This window comes from Pimephales promelas, chromosome 21 (assembly GCF_988280905.1).
Source record: "Pimephales promelas chromosome 21, fPimPro1.hap1.1, whole genome shotgun sequence".
Lineage (NCBI taxonomy): Eukaryota > Metazoa > Chordata > Actinopteri > Cypriniformes > Leuciscidae > Pimephales > Pimephales promelas.
Window position 1 is genome coordinate 12,195,209 of NC_142789.1, and position 24,151 is coordinate 12,219,359.

At 35.1% G+C, this 24,151-nt stretch overlaps 2 protein-coding genes across 3 annotated transcripts in view; one reads left to right on the forward strand and one right to left on the reverse strand.

The window, feature by feature from the left end:
* Positions 1-1,413: 1,413 nt before the first annotated feature.
* mob3c (MOB kinase activator 3C) lies at positions 1,414-8,800 on the reverse strand. The gene is made up of 4 exons (XM_039656086.2): positions 8,374-8,800; positions 5,084-5,612; positions 3,821-4,023; positions 1,414-1,980 (listed from the first exon to the last, which is right to left on the reverse strand). Exons 2-4 carry the CDS (start codon positions 5,499-5,501, stop codon positions 1,951-1,953), a joined length of 651 nt encoding a protein of 216 aa, XP_039512020.1. The 5' UTR covers positions 5,502-5,612; positions 8,374-8,800; the 3' UTR covers positions 1,414-1,950.
* A 3,125-nt stretch (positions 8,801-11,925) lies between these two features.
* elovl1b (ELOVL fatty acid elongase 1b) overlaps positions 11,926-24,151 on the forward strand; it is a 35,522-nt gene continuing 23,296 nt past the window's right edge. The window contains exon 1 of one of the 2 annotated variants that reach the window (XM_039655548.2): positions 11,926-12,301. The gene's annotated coding sequence lies outside the window, so the exon portion shown is untranslated. The remainder of the gene's footprint in view (positions 12,302-24,151) is intronic. The other variant, XM_039655552.2, reaches the window with a different exon arrangement.

Below are 24,151 nucleotides of genomic sequence, written 5' to 3' on the forward strand. Positions count from 1 at the left end.
GTGACGCAACCATGACCTAACGAATATTCAAAATTATGCGAAGACGTTGCTGCCTCCAGGGAATAAAACTCTTTTAACCCTAAAACCGTATTCTGGACAAATGTGGGCAAATAGTTTTGAATTATAAAAAAAAAAAAAAAAAAAAAAAACTTCCACGACTTGGCTATTTTTCCTAAGTTTGCCTCCTGAACACACACATTTTTTGTTTTAATCAATTCTACAATGTTTAGTGGGTGAAAAAAAAAAACTCCAAAAAAACTTGTATTTGGGTCAAAACCCCAAATACAAGTTTTTTTGGAGTTTTTTTTTTCACGCAAAGAAATGAATGGGAAAAACTGTCATTTAGAGCATTCTAAAATAAGCAAAATAAGACACCAGGTGACAGCAAAGTCACTTCATCTTTAGGTTTTAGCTCTAAGAACTTATTGGAATGATATTTTAATGTAGTTAAAAAAATTAAACATAAAAATAAGCATAATTTACATAGAAAATATGTCACTTTTTGAAGTAAATAAATTCAAAAATACCCCCAAAATAAGAATAAAAAACACCATACATAGATAGACAAAACTTTATCGAATTCAGTGATATAACATTTATAATAAATAAAAATTAAGATCACATCTGAGTCCTCTGTGCCCACATTTGTCCACAATTACAGGATTAAGGGCTATAAAGTGAATACGGTTTGAGGGCTACTGTAAATGCTGACTACCGTGTCCAGGAGTTATATAATTGGATGACATGGTGGATGACAACATTTATTTATCTGAATTTTCTACCGTGAATGTTTCCCACTCGGGCGTTTCTAAAAATGCTGGGTTGTTTTAACCCAACTTTGAGTCAAATATGGACAAACCCAAACATTGGGTTAAAATTTTAATGAAAAAAATTTAACCCAGTGGCTGGGTTTGTCCATATTTGATCCAAAGTTGGGTTAAAACAACCCAGCATTTTTTAGAGTGATTTTACAGTGTTAATTTAGAAATAATAGGATTCTTTTTAATCCTAACCCTCCATAAATTTCAGCAGTGAAATAGCTGATGCCTGGAGAATACTTGGGAAATATGAATCTTATTAATTCCTAAAATGTTATAAATTATAGCCTACGGAATGTGCATTTTGAAAATGCATGCTTTTTTCAAAACATCTGAGCGTTTGCTGTATATTGCTTGCAAGCAATAGTAAATTCTGCTTGGTTTCCTTTTGATGAATCGGTCAAACCTTACTCGTAAAATTGTAGGTCTTCTTTAATTACTATATTTCATCCATTCTAAAATTGTGATGAGAATGATATAAGTGAGAATAATGAAGCTTAAGTATACTGAAGCTTAAGTATAAGGTAAAGTATAAGTGATATTTCATTGCTTTGAGAAACTTCTGGTTTCACAACCAGTTTAAAAAAGAAAGAGAGTAATTTAAAATGTTTATATTTTTAACTTGCATGCAAAAATACAAAAGCAAAAACAGCACATTTTCAGAACAAAATGTCCTGAAATAAGAACAATACTGGAGTGCTATTCCTCATCATTCACCATAGTTGCTGTTTTTTTTACTGCACATGCCCTGGTTCAATAAAAATAATACTAACATTGCTTCCGCTGCTACATACTCGACAGAGCAATGTCACATCTCAAACTCAGCAGAAGTCTCACAGTCACATTGTGAAATGCTAAAAACTGTATGCAGAAGCAATCAATGCATCATTTCATATCAATACTGCACAATCTGAGATATTTAATTTAAACATTTACTGTCTCTGGGACATGTATTGAATTTCTGGACCCATAGTATTTCAGAAATATTGAAGCAAAGTTGTAGTGCAGTTTAGCACATTTGAGAGTCTCAGACCTCGCCTGATCTTAGATCAGACCTCAAGCACATTATTATTTTGGCCTTAATGATTGAAGTTTTTTGTGCTTTCGGATGCACATCCATTCTCCACATCTTTCAATGGCAGATCCTCTCCGTCATTTCTTTCTGTAAAGACAGAAAAAACACAATTATCAGGACAAACATATACCACATTTGCAATGTGCTGTCAGGATGCAGTTGTTCATCAAAACTCACAAGTTAGCTAAAAAACATGAGTGCATTTTGCTTTAAGAAACTAATTGGCACCATTGTTGGGATTTTTGTTTTTATTGTGTTACTCCCTAAAAAAGTAACTTTTCATGGAAAGTAATGTGTTATGTTACTTTTGTGTTACTTTTCTTACCTGGGCTGGGCTTATTTTTTATTTTTTTTATAACAAGAGTTCTATTTTTTTTTTCAAAAGTAAAAAAAAAGGCTGAAGGAAATGCAAAATCACAACTGTACAGTAGGGGTCGCCGCTCAAACTTTTCAGCTGTGCTGCCATTCTGGATCACAGAATGATGCAAGAGGAGAAGAAGGGGAAAAAAAGGAACACAAACGTGATTTTCATTTTTTTTTTTTTTTTTTTTACTTATTGGTATGGTTTAATTGGATCATTAAAGGTCAGCAGCAAAGACATTGATTAATAAAGTGAGACTAAATACTTATTAGTGTAATTTAACATAATTGTTGTAGGTTTGGATAATTTTCTGAGTTTGCATTTCAATGTTTTTATTCATTTTGAGGAATACTGAATGTGTTTTTGTCCAAGTGAGATGAGTAAACGCCTGCTCACATTTCGTATAGAACCAGTGGCGGAGCCGGGACAGCAAACAGTCTGGGGTGGCACATAAATCTTAATTATTTTAACACAATAATTAGTTTAAATAATGTATTGGACTGTTTCTACACAGTTCATTTGTATTCAATTGTAATTGAGAGAGTAGTGAATTATAAATCATGGAATACTGAGTGAATTTGATGTTTCTTTATTATTATTAGCTACTTGTTACCACCTCCAGACATATTAATAAAGGGGACACACACTAGCTAAAGTTCTTTAGTCATAAAACTTGCTCAGTTAGCATGGTTCTGGTTCTCAAAACCGCCAACATTGTTGCACCTTCATGGATGAGACATGCAGATAACCACTGTAGTTCAAAGATTACTTATCCTTCATTGAATTTTATATAATCAATTAACTCTTCAACTTTCTATATTAGTCAAAATAAAGAATCTATACCGTTCTATCATACCTATTAAAAAGGGAGGAGACATCTCTTTTGAATCCATATGTGTGAGAATGTGAACAATGCGGAAGTCAACATGCACATAAATGGCAGGATGTAACGTTAGTTATTTTATGGATTTAAAAATTATGCATTTTATTTTGACACATGTGATGGATGAGTTAATAGTGTGCCGGAGTTATCACGTCACTCTGTAGGCCAAAACGCGGAAGTGAGTTAGCATTTTAGCACTCCCGGTTCCCTCGCTCTAAAGTCTACGCGATTTTTGAATGGGTTTTTGCCCGAAAACCACGAATACATGTTATATTGCACCCCATAAACACAATCATGCAAAGAAAAAAACAGCAAACCCCCCCTTTAAGATACGGTTCTGTGTTTTAAAAACGCAATTCTTGTAAAAAAAAAAAAAAAAAGGTGGCCAAAAGGAGAGGGATGGCCAAGCTTAAGCCAAGGGACACCCCCTGGCTCCGCCACTGTCTAGAACTACAATAACCATCATGTTTACACCACTGCACTTGTAGTAAATAACTTGTGTTTCTTATTTGAACAAGTAACTGCATTACTCGTTATCTGATTACATAGTCACCCGCGTTACTTGTATGTGTTACCCCCAACGTGTATAATTGTGTATAATAATATTTATTATTACTACATTGTGAGTCAGTTCATAACAATCATGCCCCTCTATAAAAGTAATGAATGCGCAGCTCTCTCACCAGTGGCTCCAGCTCCGAGTGGTCGATAAGGCTGAACTCAGAGATGAAGAAATAGTAGTGTTTGTAGCAGGTGTTGATGTGAGCCTCAGCCCCCATACTGCAGATCATGTCAAAGTGATGGATGTACACATGTACAAACACCCGAAACAACCGACTCAGAATCTTTTTGCACACCTGCTGAAAGTTCTTTGGAAAAGGGACTCCTGAAAACAGAAGAAAACCAGTGTCACCCTTACCACATCGCATTGTATCACAAACGCATTTCAAGATGGTACTTGTATGATTTTCTTCCATGAGAAAATTCAAATGGTATTTAAGGAGAAAAAGCCTATGAGTATTTCTCAAGGGTTTTAGCAAATAGTTCAGTGGAATTATGAATTGTTGGCAGTTCTTGTATAGCTTCTGTAACTCTATCCAGATTAATATCATTTTTTTCCAGACAGAAGTATGTGTCTAGTGTTCCCTGGCCCCACAAACCACACAGGAATTCCTCAGAAACTTAACTGGATAATTTCTCAGCCCAGTTTTTCATTAATATTTCTGCCTAATTATGTTTGTTCTATTTATTTTAATTTTCATACTCATTCATTAATATGTTAAGGTTATCAAAGAATAAAAATCACAAATGCAGGAGTCTGAAAAGATAGGAAAACCTCGTAAAACACAAAGAAATGTACTCTTTGTATTCATGTTGGTTTCATATTTTGAAAATATGTCTCTAAAAATGTGTTGTAACCATAAGAAGTAATAACATATTTTCCTTATACACATATATTAAGGTATTTTTATAATAAAATATATTTTTATTATAAGAGGTTGATATGTTATCATTAAAAAGGTTTTTAAACATTTTAAGGGATTTTTTTATCTTGATAGTCAGCAGGTGTCTATAATTTCATGTTTTATGTTTTTTTTTTTTTAAATGTTTACATGTTGGTTGCACTATTACTCAAAGGATTTTCAAATATATTAATTGTCAGTGAAGCGGTTTTGTTAAAAACATTCTTTCTAATAAATAATAATAATAATAACTACATAAGCTTTTCTTTTTCTCAATAAGGTTTCAAGAATTTCACTGTTTAAATGGTGTGTTTCCTCATTATGATATCAGGACAGTTATGCACCCTGATATTTTTTGTAAAAAACATATCAAATTATTAACTTAGCACTTAAAAAAAATTAGCATCATGATATTGACAGACTGCACTAGAGGCCCTATCACAGCAATAAAGATGTCAGGAAAACACATTTGACATCACAGACCTACTCGTGTAGGAAAGATGTCCTCATTATTGATGAGTGACTCGATCCAGTTCATCAGGAGGTTCATGTATATAAGAGCAGGCAGTTTGGTGGGCCTCTTGTATTGATCCCCATCCTGCCATCTGTATTCATAACGTGGCCCTCCAGACATGATGGGACAGCTCTTCTCAGTGCAGAACTCGCTCACAGTCCCGTAGATTAGGTTGATTCGATTAAAGAAATCCACCACGTGCACAGCTATCCAGTCATTAATGTTCTCCCCATCCGGCAGCTGCACCACTTTCCTCAGGTCAAGGCCCGATTTCAGAGACGCTTGGGCTCTTTTGTACAGCTCAAAACGCTGGGTCCCAGGTTCAAAACGCTTTCGAGGCCGAAATGTTTTGTCTTTGCTGAAAACCTGACCCAGGCACAGAGCCATTGCTGAACTGAGCAGGGTGGCGGAGGAGTCAGATCCCGTCAGGATCCGGACAGTTGTGAATGTTCACTTTTATGATTCCTTGGTCCCTCGTCCCATCCGATAAGGTAGTTTCTAGAGAGAAGAAGACAGTAAAGCAATGCCTCTCTTATATATATATATAAGAAGAGTTCAGATGCAAAAGCCTCTAAATGCCATTTGAAATGTTCTTCTTTAATGATGATTTTTATCAAACTTGTATATTTAAGTTCAGTAATTTCACTTAAATAACAATTATTAGGTAATTATCATTGCCATTTAAGTGAAATCACTGAACTTAAATACACAAGCTTGATAAAAATGATCATTCTAGAAGAAAATTTCAAATGGCACTTAGAGGCTTTTGCATCTGAACTCTTCATGAGGCCACAGCAAAATTGGCAGTTTCTCTGGATTTATTGTTTATACGCATGTTTATCTGTTTGAGTAAAATTTGCATTTTTGATTTATTCTACAAACTACTGACAACATTTGTCATTTAGAGCATTTATTTACAGAAAATGCAGAAACTGGTTTTCAGACCGTGAATCATGCAAAGAAAACAGGTTTATGTTGATTTTTAAACAACACAATACTAATGTTTTCACTTAGGAAGAGTTCAATCACAGCTTTCACGCATCTTGGCATGCTCCCTATCAGTCCGTCACAATGTTGTAGATCGAATTTATGACAGTCCTGGCGAATATATTATATTTCTATTATTATATTATATAATTCTGTAATATATTTTTATATATTAATATATAAACATACATATATACATTTCTGAAGATATACCAAGTTCTGCCATGAAACTCTAGATGTCGCAGGCTGATTGGTCCTTAAAGGAGAACTCCGGTGTAAAATGAACCTTTGGTCTAATAAAACATTGGTACCTAGTCGACCGTTCCCTGGGATTTGTTTTCATGATAATCGAATGTAAAGAGTTTTATCTCTAAAAGCTGTTTAGCGTATAACGCTAGTAATGGGGCATTTAATAAGTAAAAATAAATCGCTAGTTTATACCACTAACAAGGCTCAAAATAGCCCCACACTAACACAGTAACATAAAGAGGGTCCCTACATCCAAAACGAAGCATTGAGAACTTTATAAGTGTACAGACTGTTTAATAAGAAGATACTTTATAAAGACAGTTCACTTCGTGTATACAGACAGAAGCTATCTTTGGAAAACAGTCACGATAAGTCAAACCACGAACGACGTGCTGAGTGATCTGAACTGTATGAACGGCGTTCGGGGATCGACTTATCGAGACTATTTTCTAAGATGGCTCATGTCTGTATACACAAAGTGAACTGTCTTTATAAAGTAACTTCTTATTAAACGGTCTGTACAAAGTTCTCAATGCTTCGTTTTGCATGTAGGGACCCTCTTTATGTTACTGTGTTAGTGTGGGGCTATTTTGAGCCTTGTTAGTGGTATAAACTAGCGATTTCTTTTTACTTAGTCAATGCCCCCAGTACTAGCATTTTAGGCTAAACAGTGTGTGACATTTTATCCACATTACGCCGCTAGAGTTTTGACACCAAGTTAAAGGGCTCTGTCTAATTCTTTATTTTTCACTTGTTTATCGCCATCATTTTTTTCCTTTTACCCTTCTTTGTTTTATGGTGAGCAGGTGCCACTCGAGAAATTGGCAGTTTAGGCTGTTTCTCCGGCGTTAGCACAGATGCAGCACACCGGTAATCTTGAGTTTGGGCGTACACGAGCGTGATTGACACTGCTAAGACACTCCTCCTGGCTCTGATTGGTTGTTTCTGACCGGGAGCAGTGTATTTCTGCAAATGGCAATAGGACCACTGGGAGGAGCCAGAAGATTGATTTTTTTTTTACAGATTATCTGTCTCATAGTGAGTCTACTGTCAGGAAATAATGACAGTTTTAACAAATATGGAAAAAAAAAATTTGTTTACAAAAGTTACTTTTACCTACTTTCCTGTCACTTTTGATCAATCTATTGATCAAATCCTTTCTGAACAAAAGTATTAATTTCTTTAAAAGAACGTATACTGACCCCAAACCTTTGAATACTGCATATAAACTCCATTAGTAGACCACTGCAAGCAAACAATTGATTTAATTCTCTCTATGCATTAAGTTTCCATTTGCGTTGTTTTATCCACATGACCATTTTCATAACTTCCTGTGTTTGTTCGAACTGGCTGAAATGAGATGCGTTTTGGAGGGACTTTAAAGTGTCTCTTCAGCCGTACAATCAAACCCTGCTTCTGTTTTCATTTAACGTCCTGTATCCATGTTTAAGTCCATCCTTTCTTTGTCTTTTTTTGATAAGTCTTGTTTTTCTTTCCATCTCTCTTTCTCTCTCCTCCCATAAATGTATTCACAGAAAGCCTGGTTACTATAGATAAACTGTCAAAGTTTCTCTTACACCGACCTCTCATAGCCCATGTTGAGATTTATTTTGCAGGAACATTTTAGAGCTCTCATAAGTGTGTTTCTGGCGTTTGTTGCTGTAACTGATAATGCATATCACAGTATTTTCACACAATTAAAAGGCACTTAGTACTACCTACTTGGTTTACTCTCTTCTATATATTTTTCAATTCTATAAAGCAGACATATTCCTGTTTCTAACCAACATGTTACTTTCTCAAGTAAAGAGTTTGTAGAGGTTGGACTGAACTCAAATCATTCAATATGGAACCAAAGAACAGAGGAGTTATTTGTCCACCCCTCCAACAATCACGTCAAACACTGACGTGTCTGATCACGCTTTCTCTGAGCCCCCACGAAACATGAGCTCTGACATTACTACATTAACACTCATGAAAGCATCTTGTTAATGAAAAGAAGTAGAGATTTTAAGATCCCTACCTAAAGAATTTGGCTTTAGTCCCGCTGTAGACACTTGGAATGTTGTGGGGAAACTTGAAAAGAATTCCTCTGGCTCCTGTTCTTTCCAAGAGGGAACAGTTCAAATCCAAATTGTCTTGTGAGGACTCTTTCCCTTTCCCACTCATCAGCCGGTCTTATCCTTCCAAAACTCAGTTAAGAATACAGTATAGAGTAAAAACAACAAGCTGAAAAGTTACTTGGCTTTCCTTCCTGTGTATGATGTCATATCCTGATTTTGTCTAGGCCCTGTTGTCTGTTTTTGTGTGCCACAGTGTGTGTGCGTGTCATGTGTGGTGCTCAGGGGCAGTGTGTGAAGTTAAAAGGAAAGATTTCATTGGTGGTGGGAGGAGCATCAGTCTGTGAAGTCCAGTCCCACATTAAGCCACATCCTTTGCCCTGCCCAACACCACACCCCCCAAACTCTATTGTGCTCGAAACTTCACAAGAGGACTGTAACTTCCCCCTTTCTCAGACCATCTAAACATTTGGACCATTTATTTTTACATCTTAACATATTAAATTATATAAAAACCTTGAGTTTTTTGATACATAAGAATGTCAATGTAAGTAATAGTTTTTTAATTTGTCTAAAAGTTTAGAATTCATTGTGAAGATGCCAAATTTAAGACGCTTAAATGTAAGTTTTTTGCAGATAATTATCTTTATCTTTATATATATATATATATATATATATATATATATATATATGAAGAGTTCAGATGCAAAAGCCTCTAAATGCCATTTAAAAATTTTCTTCTTTAATTATGATTTTTATCAAACTTGTATATTTAAGTTCAGTAATTTCACTTAAATAACAATTGCCATTTAAGTGAAATTACTGAACTTAAATATACAAGTTTGATAAAAATCATCATTAAAGAAGAAAATTTCAAATGGCATTTAGAGGCTTTTGCATCTGAACTCTTCATATATATATATATATATATATATATATAAGTATATATATATACTTAAAATTGATAAATAAAATCAGAAAAACAGTTCTGGGTGGATTACTTACAAAAAAGTCTATAACTGAATACAAAATATACAAAACAAATTGTAGTTAAAATAGGCTAATCTATTAGTTACATTACACATTTTTAGGTAATGTAATCTGACTACTATTGATTACTTTTAGATTACTTTTGACCTAACTTTGACCTTTTTCAAACATATATTTTTCTAAAAACAAAATGTTTATTAAAAAAATTTGAAAATATAAAAACAACAATTGGGGAAACAATGAATTCTGAATAATTGATTGCCATTTTGTGAATACTGAGTAATCTTGTCATCAATAAAAAGTAACTGTCTGATTATGACATATTTTAAAACATAATATATAATAACATACATAATATACATAATAATTACAAGGATGTAATGTCTGAAATATGATTAAGTAATCCAGATTACATATAATCAGTTACTATCAGAACTAATAACCACTCTGAGCACAATTGTGAAGTAATGTAATTACTATTATTGACCACTAGATGGAAATAAATATTTGACAAATTATTAAGTGGCACAATCATTTCAAGTTGGTTTTAAATTCTTTTTAAGTATAAAAAAACACGCAAATTTTAAGAAAGATTACAATGGCTTTTTAAAAAAACTTGGAGCGCCTTTATCTCTTGAGTAATGAAGATAATTGGGATACGCTTGATGAATAATTAATGGAAATTTACATTCAAAATGTTTTTGTTTAGGCCTATATGAGTAGATGTTTAATTGTTTTATAAAAATTAAATAAAGTACAATGTTTTCATATTTACTGAGGCATAGAATTTGTCTCATTGGTATGAGCAATTTCTGAATTTCTTCAACAGTAGGCCTATTGTATTTATTTGAAATATTTATATTACAGATCAAAAACTACATCTTCAAGAAATCTGTTTCAGTAATTTTTTTTGCAACGTTTGCTATATTGATATGCATGTTTGTGACGTAGGGAGACATTTCATTATGTTCTTTCTTTTCAAGACTCCCTAAACCAGCAGTATCGACAATTTCTGACCTGAAACCAGACGTTTCAACTAAAACTTCTTTAATCAAATGCTCATCAAACTGGGCTGAGCTTTGGTTGTTGCATTTTTTAAAATGTACAACTTATGCAGTTTGTCTCACAACTTGTGGGGTTTATTTTGCAATATTACTTGAATATAAACAAGTACTGACCTGTATTATCCTGCATTCCTGATGAACTATTTCAACTATTGCCCCGACATCATTTCAAGTGTCTTATCTGTGCTGTTCATCTTACTTGTCATACATATAGCAATTACCCTTAGCTTAGGTGTATGCAATTCTGAATGTTTTCACTTATGTAACATGAATGACAATGATAAGGTTTAGTAAAAAGACAGAGGTTTTAAGTCTAATTTGTGGTATACATAGCTTACCTTATATTTAATTAGGGGATGCAGAGCAAAGCAGTGAATGAAAATAGTGAATGTCTAATGTTCCACTAATGTATATTTCATTTTCCTATCAGCTGCAGACATGTAACGTTAGGCCTATCACAGTAAGTTAATTCTCGAGAATGTGTCCAGTGCCAGACAAATAGGCCAAGCTCGAAAGGATGTGTGTATATATATATATATATATATATATATATATTAGGGCTGTGCAAAAGTTAATTGCGATTAATCGCATCCAAAATAAAAGTCTGTTTTACATAATATATTTGAGTGTGCTGTATATAATTATTTTGTATATATAAATACCTATGCATGTATATATTTAAGAATTATTTGCGCTTAAATTCTGTATATATATATATAAATACATAATCTATATTATATAAATATAAATATTTTATATAGGAATAACACATTTTCTTAAATATATACATGCATGTGTGTGTATTTATATATACAAAATAATTATATGCAGCACACACAAATATACTATGTAAACACAGACTTTTATTTTGGATGCGATTAATCGCAATTAACTTTTGCACAGCCCTAATATATATATATAATTTCACTCACCTAGCAGTAGCACAAAGCACTCACCTAGAAAAAAAAATCTATTCTTCTGTCCCTTTAAATGTCCGTGTTAAAATAGTAATTTTTTCCGTTTAGTAAAGCTCATTGCTTTACCGTTAGCCTATATGGCCAATTAGGCAGTGTCTTAATTCATTTTTAATTAGTTTTAATTCATTCTTAATTTGTAGTTTCTGCTCAAATTCAAATACTCAAATTCAATATCTCATACTTTACTCTCCATCAGCGTCAGAAGTTTACGTCTCTACAATGATTGGTTGAAATAGAAATACCAAGGGAGGAAAGCCTCCTCTGTCATAGATGATGTCCTCGGTCATGTGTTTTTCAACATTCTAACCGCAGAAAGTGGAATACTCGATAGTGATTGGATAATGTTTATCACCAACGGTGCAGACTCAGAGCCGTTGAGGCAAAAGTAAAGTCCCCGGCTCTGGATGATTTGCATCTCCTCCCTCACCTGCTCCTGTGCTCCCCAGACTCGCTTTAGTCAGTGAACACGAAAGTACAGTTGGTTTTCGGAAAAAGGGCAGGACAATAGAAGAACCATCATTCCCACCTGAAGAGGACCGGAGCCTGCTTAGTCATTTCACGAGTTGGCTGGTCTCGAGATATGTCCTTAGAGAAGGAAGGAGAAATTAGTAACTTAAATTCGTGCAATGACTTAAAAAATGTACTTTTTGGTTCCCACGTGGTACGCAGAACAGTGACATTTTGAAGAAGTGCTAGCTAACGTACAGCAACTTCTGTTTACTCCGCCTCTGAAAGGCTGCCATTGGCTTCGCGTTGTTTCCTGTCTTTTGTTCAAGGTGTGTCGCAAGAAGTAGAGATCCGAAGAGCCAAAAGCGTTTAAACGACCTGCTGTTTCAGCCCGAGCACTAAACCCGTTACAGGTGAGTCTTTCCATAGTTCAATTCTACTAAACCACATTTGTTTTGCCAGCACAACGTTGTACGGTGACAAATTATGCAGTGCTATTATTGTACCATCTTTGCAAATATATAAGTAATATTATTATTAGTAAAGTAACATATTATAAAAACAATACGGGAACACTGTAGAGCACTGAGAAAGAAGCAATTCAATTTTAACAAAACAAATAAATTGTTGAAGTAATATCAAGAAAGATAAATTATGAAGACTTATTAAATGGGTTCAACGTTAGTGATGGAGACAGACTCAGGTTAGCAAACTGACTCAAACATTATCAAATATGTAGTGTTTGAGTTTACTTTTATCCAAACCATTTTCAAAGGTGTTTGTGTATATTGTGCATTCTGTCAAAGAAGTGTAGTCTCGATTTAGCTGTTATCGCAGAGTGGACACATCTGACTTCCTGTGGTGGCCTTGCTTTCCTGTGTTTGCTTGTTTCTTCAGGGATTGTGTTTTTTTTTTTTTTTTTTTTTTTTGAGTATGTATGTTGTCAAGCTGTCTGTATGTTGTCAAAGCATTTGAAGTATACATTATAATGTGTTTCCTGGACGGTTGACCTGCATACACGAACACATGCTTCGTATGAGAGTGATATTGGTGAAACACAGACACGAAATCACTCTCCTTTCAGTTCTCCTAAAGTTGCTTGGGTCAAAACTATAGATGGACTGTTTACAAGTTCAGTTTTAAAGGCATAGTTCACCCCAAAAATACTCATTTACTCAAGCTCATGTCATTCCAAACCTAAATGATGACCAAATTTAAATTTCCACTGGAAACACAAACGGGAGCTTCAATGGATAGTTCACATCCAGGTGAACTATCCATTGAAGCTCCCGTTTGTGTGTGTGCGTATTGTAATAGGTGATTTATTCTACATCCGCAGGGGTGGCAATGTGGCATACTTTTCCTCTCGTTTACTTTTCTGTAGACATTGGTGATTTCCCTTTCAGGAATGTTTAACCTTGGTCAAAGGCAAGTGAGGGTGACCTGTCCCTCATGGTAATACTATGTAATGTTAAAATAAGAAGCTTGTTTTCTGACTTGTTTACAGTGTAAACTTAGGTGTTAACTATACGGATAAGTGCTGTGCCTTGTAACCCAATGTATGCCTACTTTACCTTAAGTTTAGTTTACCATTGAATTGCTTTAATGAATGAACTGTTAGACCCTGTATACTGCTGTATTCTCCCAATATTTTAATCGAACCTACGATAAGAGCTCCATCTTTACTGTTAGTGTGTTGAAAGATTATTTCACTTGCTATGTGTTATGCAAGTTTCCTCTGAGAGGTCTGTTAGTTTCCACCAAAGAGATGAATGACACCTTGCCAAGTATGTTCAGTAAACACCCATTAACCTTTTGCATTCTCCGGTAGGCGTTTTGTTATTATAAGAGCCGAGGAAAGATCACTTAGGAACACTTAGATTAGTCAAGTTTCACTTGATGGTTTAGTGTTGTATGCTTGCATTGTTGGTTATTTCAGTGTGCATGTTCAATGACATCTGATGAACTTTAATAAGACTCACTAGAGTATTTTGGAACATTGTGTCTAAGAATGCAATTAAGATTAATCTTTAAAGTTGGCATGAAATGAATGTTTGTTCTCCCTGTCGGCTTTCTATTTCATATCGTATTGTTAATGATTGAGCAATGCATGCGTTTCATTAATTTAATGATTAATAGAATTGTCATACCTGGACCTTCCAATGAAACTACATACACTCTCTGGTGGCGTACGCAGGAGTTCTTCAAGCATTTAGTCACATTTTAATGATAATCCATTACATTCGGATGTACGTCACATTACAGAAGATAATTTCTGATGCTTCTTAAGTTGCAAAGTCCCAACTTCTCTTTTTTTGCCAAGTGTTCACAGAAGAGAGAGACTGGGAAGTTCTGGTTTGTAATGACTGTCTAGATGACCAAATCTAATTTAATCCTTGCAACAGAAAAGTTTTTAAAATTGTGTAGAAGTGCACAAAGACATGTTTTCAAGTTGATTATGCAAAATGATTTAAGATTTTGTACATTTTCTAGATCAAATAAGTACAATTGTGACTTTGTTCACCAAGTGAATTCCCTTGTTTGTACAGAAGATGAGATTTTCTTACAATGAAGCACAAGATGCTTACATTACCAACAGCTTTTAGACTTGCAGTGTGAGACAAATTAAACCGAAATGGAAATTAATTTTCACACAAAGTGCTATGTTGATGATATTTTATAATGATTTTTGTTTTATTAAATTAAAAATATGCTAAATACGAGCATTTCTACTAGTGGTCTCAGACGTTTAAAGCTCATTGTATATGTACAGTATTTTGAATGTGTAATTGATTTCAAATGAGACTAAAATTGTCATTGTGACATTTCAACTAATCAAAAATGAATGTATTTGCCAACCTGCTGTGACATTGCTGTAATATTTTGGTGTAAAAAAAAGGGAAGAATGAGTATAACTTATTGACCGTGTTTCAATGCGTGTAAACGCTGACTCTCTACACTCCTGCACTCCAAACGCGTTGCTCAGCCTTGCTGAATCAAACAATCACATTGTAGTTTAATTCCATTCATTCCTGAAACGAGGCATTCCCCTGTGACATACTCGTTCCTCACTCATTCCTATCATAAAACAGCGGTGAGTAAGACGCATCAGAGTGAGTTGTACCTAGTGTGACAGCTCGCACGCTTGTTTTTTTTTTTTTTTTTTTTTTTTTCTTCTTCCAGTTGCCTCCGCCAGTACAGTAGTTTGGTATCTAGATTATTTCAGGGAGAGCACCTATTTAAATATTTGAGAGTAGTTTTACTGGTTGATTGATGCATATAATGGCAGGCTGTAATTTTTTGCCCTTTAAATTTATTTGTTTAAAAATTCAGTCCCTCCTTTTAAAATAGCAACCTTTAATCATTTGAATTTCAGTTTTAAAGTATGGTCATTATGTTTAAGTGCATAGTTCACCCAGAAATGAAATGTCAACCAAAATCCTATGACTGACGTTCTACTGTGGAACACAAATACAAATTTATTGCACAATATTCAAGCGCTTTCCCATACAATGAGAGTAAAAAAGTCAAAGCACTGTTAGGATGACTAAATAATCACAATTTTAATTGTGGGTCATGTATCCATTTAAGTTTCCATTACCAAGAACGAGACTATTGCACTGGCTGTTGGATTGAGCGCCTGTCTTGACAGATTAGTTTGGGGTTTTGGAGGCCTGACAGGGGCCATGTATCACACTGGGTTATTTTGGTAGAGTGATGAAGTCTGAATTATGTGGGGTTTTTTTTTTTTTGTGTGTGTACCGAAGAAATAGGCTACCTGTTTGCAAACACTCTTGGTGCTTTATGTGCATCTACCTGCCGCTGACAGGTTAATTTAACCTTCTTTATGCAACAATCTCCTGAAAGTCTTTTTTGAAATGTCACCAGACCCTTCATAGCCTAGATTACAATAAATGTTTGTATCTTGGCATTAGCATTATTCAGGGGTTGCCATGGTTCCATGGAGCATTGTTATTAGATGAGCCATTTGTTGTAAAAGCCCTCAGTTAGGTACAAAGGGAGTTTGTGAAATGTGATAGTATTTTTTTCCCTGGTTGCTGGATTGAGACAAACACACATTCTTAACCTCTTTTAAACCAGCCTAAATTGGTTTGCTGGTTTAAGATGGTCTGTCTGGTGACCCAGCATGGTTTACCATGTGTTCTGGTTTAAGCTGGCCTGGCCTGTGTGGTCCATGTATGGTGTACAGAATCACATTGGCTTGATTCTTTCCAAAGCAAGACAGAAAATGTCAGAAACCTGAGCTACAGGAAGCTGAATGGGGTCTTTTATGATGCCATTTTGAGTGAGTGCACAAGTATTTATTGTATACACGATTTTTGCTGTAAAAGCATTCAGTTCTTTTGGAGTAGGTTTGCTAATTTTTAGGTTTTTGTTTTATTTATTTATTTTTTAACCTCCCCCTGTCCTGTCAAGCAGCACATGCTGAAATAACTTATTACAATTACCTCAACAACACCATCTCATATTTATTAACCACTCTGTAATCACACACTGAATTTTACAGTGACCTTCAGAGCAGCTGACATTTTAATCGACTGTTTGTCATTAATTTTGCAGAGCAGTCGTTAGTGGTTTAAAGGGATATTTCGCTTACCTCAATGACATCCAAGATGTAGGTGTCTTTGTTTCCACAGTATTTTCAATTTTGATGTTTTTAGGTCAAACTGTTATTTTCTCTCAGTCATATAATGGAGGTCTATGGTCACCACCTCAAAGAGCATGCACAGAGAAGTCCAAATTAAACATTATTTAATGACTAGTAAATGTAAGTACACGTAGATGGCCTACTAAACGAGCGGTTTGTGTGAGAAAAGGACCAGTATTTATATTGTTTTTACCTCTTGTAACCACAGCCACAAAGCGCCTGCGCCTTCAGATCACTTGGACGTGGCTGTGGTTACACGAGGTAAAAACAATATAAATATTGTTCGTTTTCTCACACAAACCGCTCGTTTAGTGTCTTAGGTCATCAATGTGTACTTGCATTTACAAAACATTAAATCATGTTTAATTTGGACTTCTCTGTGCATGCTCTTTGAGATGGACCCCATATACCTCCATTACATGACTGACAGACAAGAACGGTTTAACATAAAAATATCAAAATACTGTGGAAACAAAGACAGCTACATCTGATTGCCCATGCCCTTGAGGTAAGCTAAAACATACCAAACATTAATTTCAAAGTGAACTATCCCTTTAACCTCTAAAATTAGGGCTGCTTGATTTATGGATTTTTTTTCTAAGTTGTGATTGATTTAAAAAAAAATGTATCTCTAGGTTTGCTGTACTTGTATTAATAATATAACATTGTACTGTAGTATAAAGTTTTATTGAAGTTTGTATTATTAATATGAATTATAATAATAATCATTGTAGGATAAAATATACCACAATGTAAAATACACCGTATAACGGCGTTAACACTGACCAAAATGTAGTAAAGTAAAAGTTAAAGTTTCCCAAAATAAGTACAGATACTTCAATGTAGCCCACTTAAGTACAGTAACGAATTACAAATTATGTTACTGTTGACCACTCTTCAACATACAATACTGATCCTAAAGGAAAACAACTGTACAGTGTGTACAGTGTCCTCAGGTGAACACAACAGAAGTTCACAGAAGCCACACCCTCAGCACAGCAGATCTCTCAACACAGAGGCCTTTTGTAATAAGAGAGTCCCAGATATCCATTCATTCTGAGTAAGAGAACATGAGTGGAAGGCCGGGTGTATGTGTTCAGAAAGTTTGTGTAGAGCAGTTTCTGGTTGCGCTAAAAAAGGAATACAGATTGACAAACTTGTCATTTACCGGCTGTAATAAGCCCAGTGCGTAAGCTAAAAAACTTCTTCTCTGTCAAGTTTGTTACGTTTTTGGTCTTGACTAGCTGGAATGAAAGTAATTTCCTTGTATGTGTGTTGTTACTGACGTGCTCTTGATTCACTTCTTTGATGGAGAGCTGTTCTGTCTTGTTCTTTCTCGCAGATCGAATATCTGATGGAAGTTTGTGGATTGTTTTGTTCAAAAGAATGAAACTTGCCATTTTTGTAATTTGTTATCAGGGTTTGAGATGTCCAGGAGGGTGGAAGTTAAATTAAATAATCTGTCGAATTCCATATTGTAGTTTTAAATACACTGAGGCCTGCATTTATTCAATTAATAATACAGTAAAAACAGTAATGAAATATTATTTCAATTTAAAATAACTGCTTTCTATTTTAATATATTTTAAAAAATGTTAATGATTAATTTTTCACCAGTTATTACTCCAGTCTTCAGTGTCCAGAAAGCATTCTAATGTGCTGATTTGGTGACATTTCTTAATTAGAAAAAAATAATAATATAAAAACTTGATGTTACAGCGTTTTTCTTTTTAGGGTAGAATAATATATATCTTTATCACTACGAATTAAACTGTAGTATATATCAGGTTTCTGGTATCAGATGCATTGCTTTTGAGATGCTTGTGAGCAGAATTGACAAATTAATATGATGTCATTGTCATCTGAACAAATCGTTCAAGTAAAGTTTCTTTCAGTGTGAATGCATCTGTGTTTGTGTGCCAGTTACAGATATAAAAATAGGGTAATAAGAAATCAGGACAGACCAGCCTAGTTCTGTTCTGCTTCAATTCACACACTCTCTGCAGTGCCAATGAGGTGAATTGAACACCTAGGACTGAATGAAACGTCACATCCAGGTGCGGAGGTGGTTAAATTCCATTTGTGTTAACATGTCGTCTCTTCTCTCATCAGCATTTGTTTTCTGGTACTGACAAGATGCTTAGAGCATTTTTGCACATTTTACTGTGATGGAGATTTCCGGGCATTTCCAGCATGGCTTGTTTGGCCGGCAGAAACCAATGATTGATATCTAGCACACTTTTAGCATTGCATACTAACATAGTACTTCTACTTTCTATATAGTGTACATTAATTTTGCACAGTATGCACATTTTCTGCATCTATAAATTAACAGGAGGTTCACATTTTTTCACATCTGATTAACTCTTGGCAGTCAGATTACACAACAAAGTGTAATTTAATTTTTATTTAAATTGCAAAAATAGAAATGAAACAATAACAACTGAACTTTGGTCTATTTAAAGGGATAGTTCACTTTGAAATTAATTTTTGATATGTTTTAGCTTACCTCAAGGGCATCCAAGATGTAGGTGTCTTTGTTTCCTCAGTATTTTCAATTTTGATATTTTTCGGTCAAACCGTTCTTGTCTGTCAGTCATATAATGGAAGTTTATGGGGTCTACCCTGGGTTCACCTCATAGAGCATGCAACTGAGAAGTCCAAATTAAACATGATTTAATGACTTGTAAATGTAAGTACACATTGATGGCCTAAGACATGAAACGAGCGGTTTGTGTGAGAAAACTAACAGTATTTATATCGTTTTTTACCTCTTTGTAATCACAGTCACATTTCAAGTACTCTTGAGGGCGCTTCTATCTGCGGAAGCACGCCGGAAAGCCCTGGAAGGGATCTCTCGCGCGTGTACGTCACTCATTGTTTACACCGAGATTTCAGAAGTGTTATCCTTCACTGTGAAGATCTAAACATATTTAGATATACAGGAAATTGCAATGGAAGACGATTTCGATATATCAACAGACAACGTTGATTTTTTTTCAACCGCGCAAGAGATCACTTCTGGCACTTTCCGGCGCTTGCGCAGAACAAAGCACCCATGCCTTCAGATCAGTTGGACATGGCAGTGGTTACAAGCGGTAAAAACGATATAAATACTGTTCATTTTAAACAAAAACGCTCGTTTCGTGTCTTAGACCATCAAGGTGTACTTATTTACGAGTCATTAAATCATGTTTAATTTGGACTTCTCTGTGCATGCTCTTTGAGGTAGACCCCATAAACCTCCAGTATATGACTGACAGACAAGAACGGTTAGTTTAACATAAAAATATCAAAATTGAAAATATTGTGGAAACAAAGACACCTACATCTTGGATGCCCCTGAGGTAAGCTAAAACTTAGCAAAAATAAATTTTAAAGTGAACTAGGCCTATCCCTTTAAATATTCTTATTTTAGTGTTCGATTAGAATCGCTTCAGAAAACCCCCAGCTCCACCTGTTTAGATCTGCTAAATTATTGAACCCCCTCTGACCTGCAAGACATTCTGTTTTTTTTTAAACAAAAACACTTGTGATTCTGAGAGTTACTAAAAAAAAATCAAATTGGCTCTAAACATTCATGTACAAAGTTATTTAACCCTCAAGAATCACATTTTTATCAAAAAATAAAGTTGCATGTAACGGCTCACAAGCTTTTGACACTTTCAGTTGAAATCTTAGGCCATTCCTTGTGTGCAAAACCTCCAACTCATTAGATTTTTTGGTTTCCGTGCTGGCACTGTTTCTTTCAATTCTCACCAAAGATTTAAGAGCAAAGATAAATCTGGTCACTCAAGAACATTCAGAATTGATCCCTGAACCAAGCTTTGATAGATTTGGATGTATACTTGGGATTATTGTCCTGCTGTAAAGTCCAGTGATTCAGCAAAGCTTTAGTTTACACACTGAAGGCATCATAATCTTTGCCAAAATGGCCTGATACTTTAAAAAACCCATGACTCCGGTCATATGGTCAAGATTTTCACTTCCTGCTGCAGCAAAGCTTATGATCAAATCTTATTCCCCTTGATGAAATTGCACTTTTATATTTATATGCAACGATTGCATGTCTGTAATTGTGAACTATGTAAATGTAAAAATAATGCATAACTGCATTACCAAATGCATGCTAAAATCAGCACATGTCCAGTTTACTGCATTCCTTCAGTGAACTCAGACGCGGAGATGATCGCGTGCTGATTGCGTAAGAGAAGTGCGCAGTTTTCTTTGCAAAGCGCAAACAGAAAAGCTGCGTCATTAAAGGGATAGTTCACTTTGACATTATTTTTTGATATGTTTTAGCTTACATCAAGGGCATCCAAGATGTAGGTGTCTTTGTTTCCACAGTATTTTCAATTTTTACATTTTTTGGTCAAACCGTTGTTGTCAATCAGTCATACACTGGAGGTGAAGGGGGTCTTCAATCGGTTCACCTCAAAGAGCATGCACAGAGAAGTCCAAATTAAACATGATTTAATGACTCGTAAATGTAAGTACACATTGATGGCCTGAGACACGAAACGAGCGGTTTGTGTGAGAAAACTAACAGTATTTATATCATTTTACCTCTTGAAATCATAGCCACGGGCGCTTCGGTCTGCGCATGCGCCGGAAGTGATCGCTTGCGCGCCTACGTCACTCTTTGTTTATACAGAGATTTCGGAAGTTTTACCTTTCACTAAACATATTTAGATATACGGGAAACCGCAATGGAAGATGATTTCGGTATATCTAAATATGTTTAGTAAAAGGTAAAACTTCCGAAATCTCCGTGTAAATATTGAGTGACGTCACACGCAAGCGGTCACTTCCGGCGTAACATTGAACTGATTCAGTTCGGTTCAGTTGGACATTGCACAACTGATTCAGATCACTTGGACGTGGCTGTGGTTACAATAGGTAAAAACGATATAATACTGTTCGTTTTCTCACAAAAAACACTCGTTTCGTGTCTTAGGCCATCAATGTGTACTTACATTTACGAGTCATTAAATCATGTTTAATTTTGACTTCTCTGTGCATGCTCTTTGAGGTGGACCCCCTTAGCCTCCAGTGTATGACTGATAGATAACAACGGTTTAAATGAAAAATGTCAAAAATTGAAAATACTGTGGAAACAAAGACACCTACAGCTTGGATGCCCTTGAGGTAAGCTAAAACATATCAAAAATTAATTTCAAAGTGAACTGTCCCTTTAATTGCGTGCTGTCTGAGTATAGTTACTACATTTGAATTTGAACTTACTTTGAAAATGTTAAAAACTATGTTCTATATATGAAGAGTTCAGATGCAAAAGCCTCTAAATGCCATTTGAAATTTTCTTCTTTAATGATGATTTTTATCAAACTTGTATATTTAAGTTCAGTAATTTCAATTAAATTGCAATGATAATTACCTATTAATTGTTATTTAAGTGAAATTACTGAACTTAAATATACAAGTTTGATAAAAAGCATCATTAAAGACGAAAATTTCAAATGGCATTTAGAGGCTTTTGCATCTGAACTCTTCATATAGTATGAATTTGTGTACTATGAATGAATGACTATGAATCCAGATGTACTACATCCGCTAGCTAGTTATCATTATCATGTGACCTACCAGCATCAGTTATGTCCCTTCTTCACTTCCATTCATAAATCCTTTCCTGTGGCCTCATGGGATAGTAAAGTGTCCTGTGAATGCACACTTCAGAATCTCACCAGAAGTAGGCCATCTGGGGACTGTTTTGTAAATACCATGTATTCGGACATACTCTGTTGGCGTACTGTTTTTCGCATACTAAATCAATGTATGGGAAACACTGATGTGTGTGTGTGTGTGTGTGTATTACATTATGAAGTATTACATGTGAGTGGTTTCCCGTTTTCATATGCATCATGTTTCACTTCTTTTAACAGCTTCCTCTCTTTTTTACAAAATAGTACCTGTAAGCAGCACTGCAGTATAGGCTATACAGTGTAAATTTCACAATATTTAGTTATCAAGATAGTCACAGTCTTTCTGTTTTACACCCATACACACACTGCTCATCCTTAAGGGGGTGGACACACTGGCCCAACAAGCTTGAATGGTCTCCGTAAGTTACAACTTAGCCTAGTTTGGATGTAAATGGGCACTAACTTACCCACTACTAAATTTTTTTTACGTTGCGCCGTAAACGTAGTTTAAACGTAACTCTACGTTCCAACTAAATACTTATGGCAGCCTCCGATCAGGAGGAACGGTTGGAACAAAATATCAGATAGATGAACTGCATCAATAAGCTCTTCTTTTACCTGAGAGACATACTGTATATGATAATGCTCACATTTACACTCGCTTACATTTTAAGAGAGAGAACATTATCTGAAAAGATTACTTCGTTCGCAGCTCTTTAACACGAACCCGCCCTAAACAGCGCTGCTTTGTGCATCGGTTGTGCTTGTCAAATATCAGTCATAATCAATAAATGTATTTTTTTTTATTTTTTATATATCAATATTTTTTTATTGTTTCTTATTAATTTGATTTCAAATACAGTTTCTGAATGTTATTTATAAATAAAACACTTAAGGTATTCATGATCAAGTATCGTATTAAATGGAAACTTATTTTTAGTAACGTGAGCCAAAAGAAGTTATGAAGGGTAAACTGAAATTCACAGCATTTTAACACAACTTCTGCTCACGTATTTGAAGGATGCTATTGGTTCATCGAGGCTAAACGTCATATTATGCGACATTACTTTACAGAGAGTTTACTACCTAGCTATGTTCTACCTTACGAACAAATGGTGCAACAGAATAAATTACAGATTTAGTTACAAACTAGATAGTAGTTACTAGGCCTCTAGTGTGTACCTTACGTTACAATTTAAGAAAGAACTTACAGCTGGTGCAACCCTACACTGTTTACAAAGAGTATCTATCTAACTATGTGTTGTACCTTTGAACTTGGTTTCAGGAAGTCTGGAAGGACTTTTCCTCAGGCATCTCACCTTTCACCCACTTAACAACCAGCCAACGAACCTCTAGTTCTACTGAGCAATTGTCCATTTAAGCTGGGATCACCAGGAGTGGAAAAAACTCATGTTAATCTTTGTGCATCTGCTAATAAGTAAAATGTTATTGATTTTCTTAATAGGCCATCTAAACGGTCCCCTGTGGTGTGTTGAACATGTTAATGATTACACTCTAGCCCTACACCTTGTGGAACAAGACCAAACCTGAATATATCTTCATAAGTTCTTAGATCCACAGTCACCTCCCAGATTTTCATATATTGTATGGACTTGTTGAAAGTGGTGAAGCACAAGGTTTAAATTAGATGACGTGTGGAAATCCTAAGTTGGTTCTGCAATGCCTTGCAATACGCTGCATGTTCACATTGCTATTCATCAAGTCAGGTCATTGTGTGTGTTTTTCTTTATGGTGTGTACCTGCATTGGTTGCTATAGGATTGACTTGGGTGTTAGTTTATTTTTTTTGAGTGGCCCTCACCATTATCGCTGTGCCATGTTGGTGGAAAGCTGAGAGTAGAGATTGTATGTACTGTAGATCTAGCTGCTATCATCTAATGCTTTCCAATTATTGCATGTGGTTTATAATGTGAA

Excerpts from the sequence above, each read along its gene's own strand:
- mob3c (XM_039656086.2), bottom strand. The coding sequence starts at position 5,501 with ATGGCTCTGTGCCTGGGTCAGGTTTTCAGCAAAGACAAAACATTTCGG. Across the intron at positions 4,024-5,083 it reads CATCTTTCCTACACGAGTAG|GAGTCCCTTTTCCAAAGAAC; the intron begins GTCTGTGATGTC and ends TTCTGTTTTCAG. Across the intron at positions 1,981-3,820 it reads ACTCGGAGCTGGAGCCACTG|AAAGAAATGACGGAGAGGAT; the intron begins GTGAGAGAGCTG and ends CTGTCTTTACAG.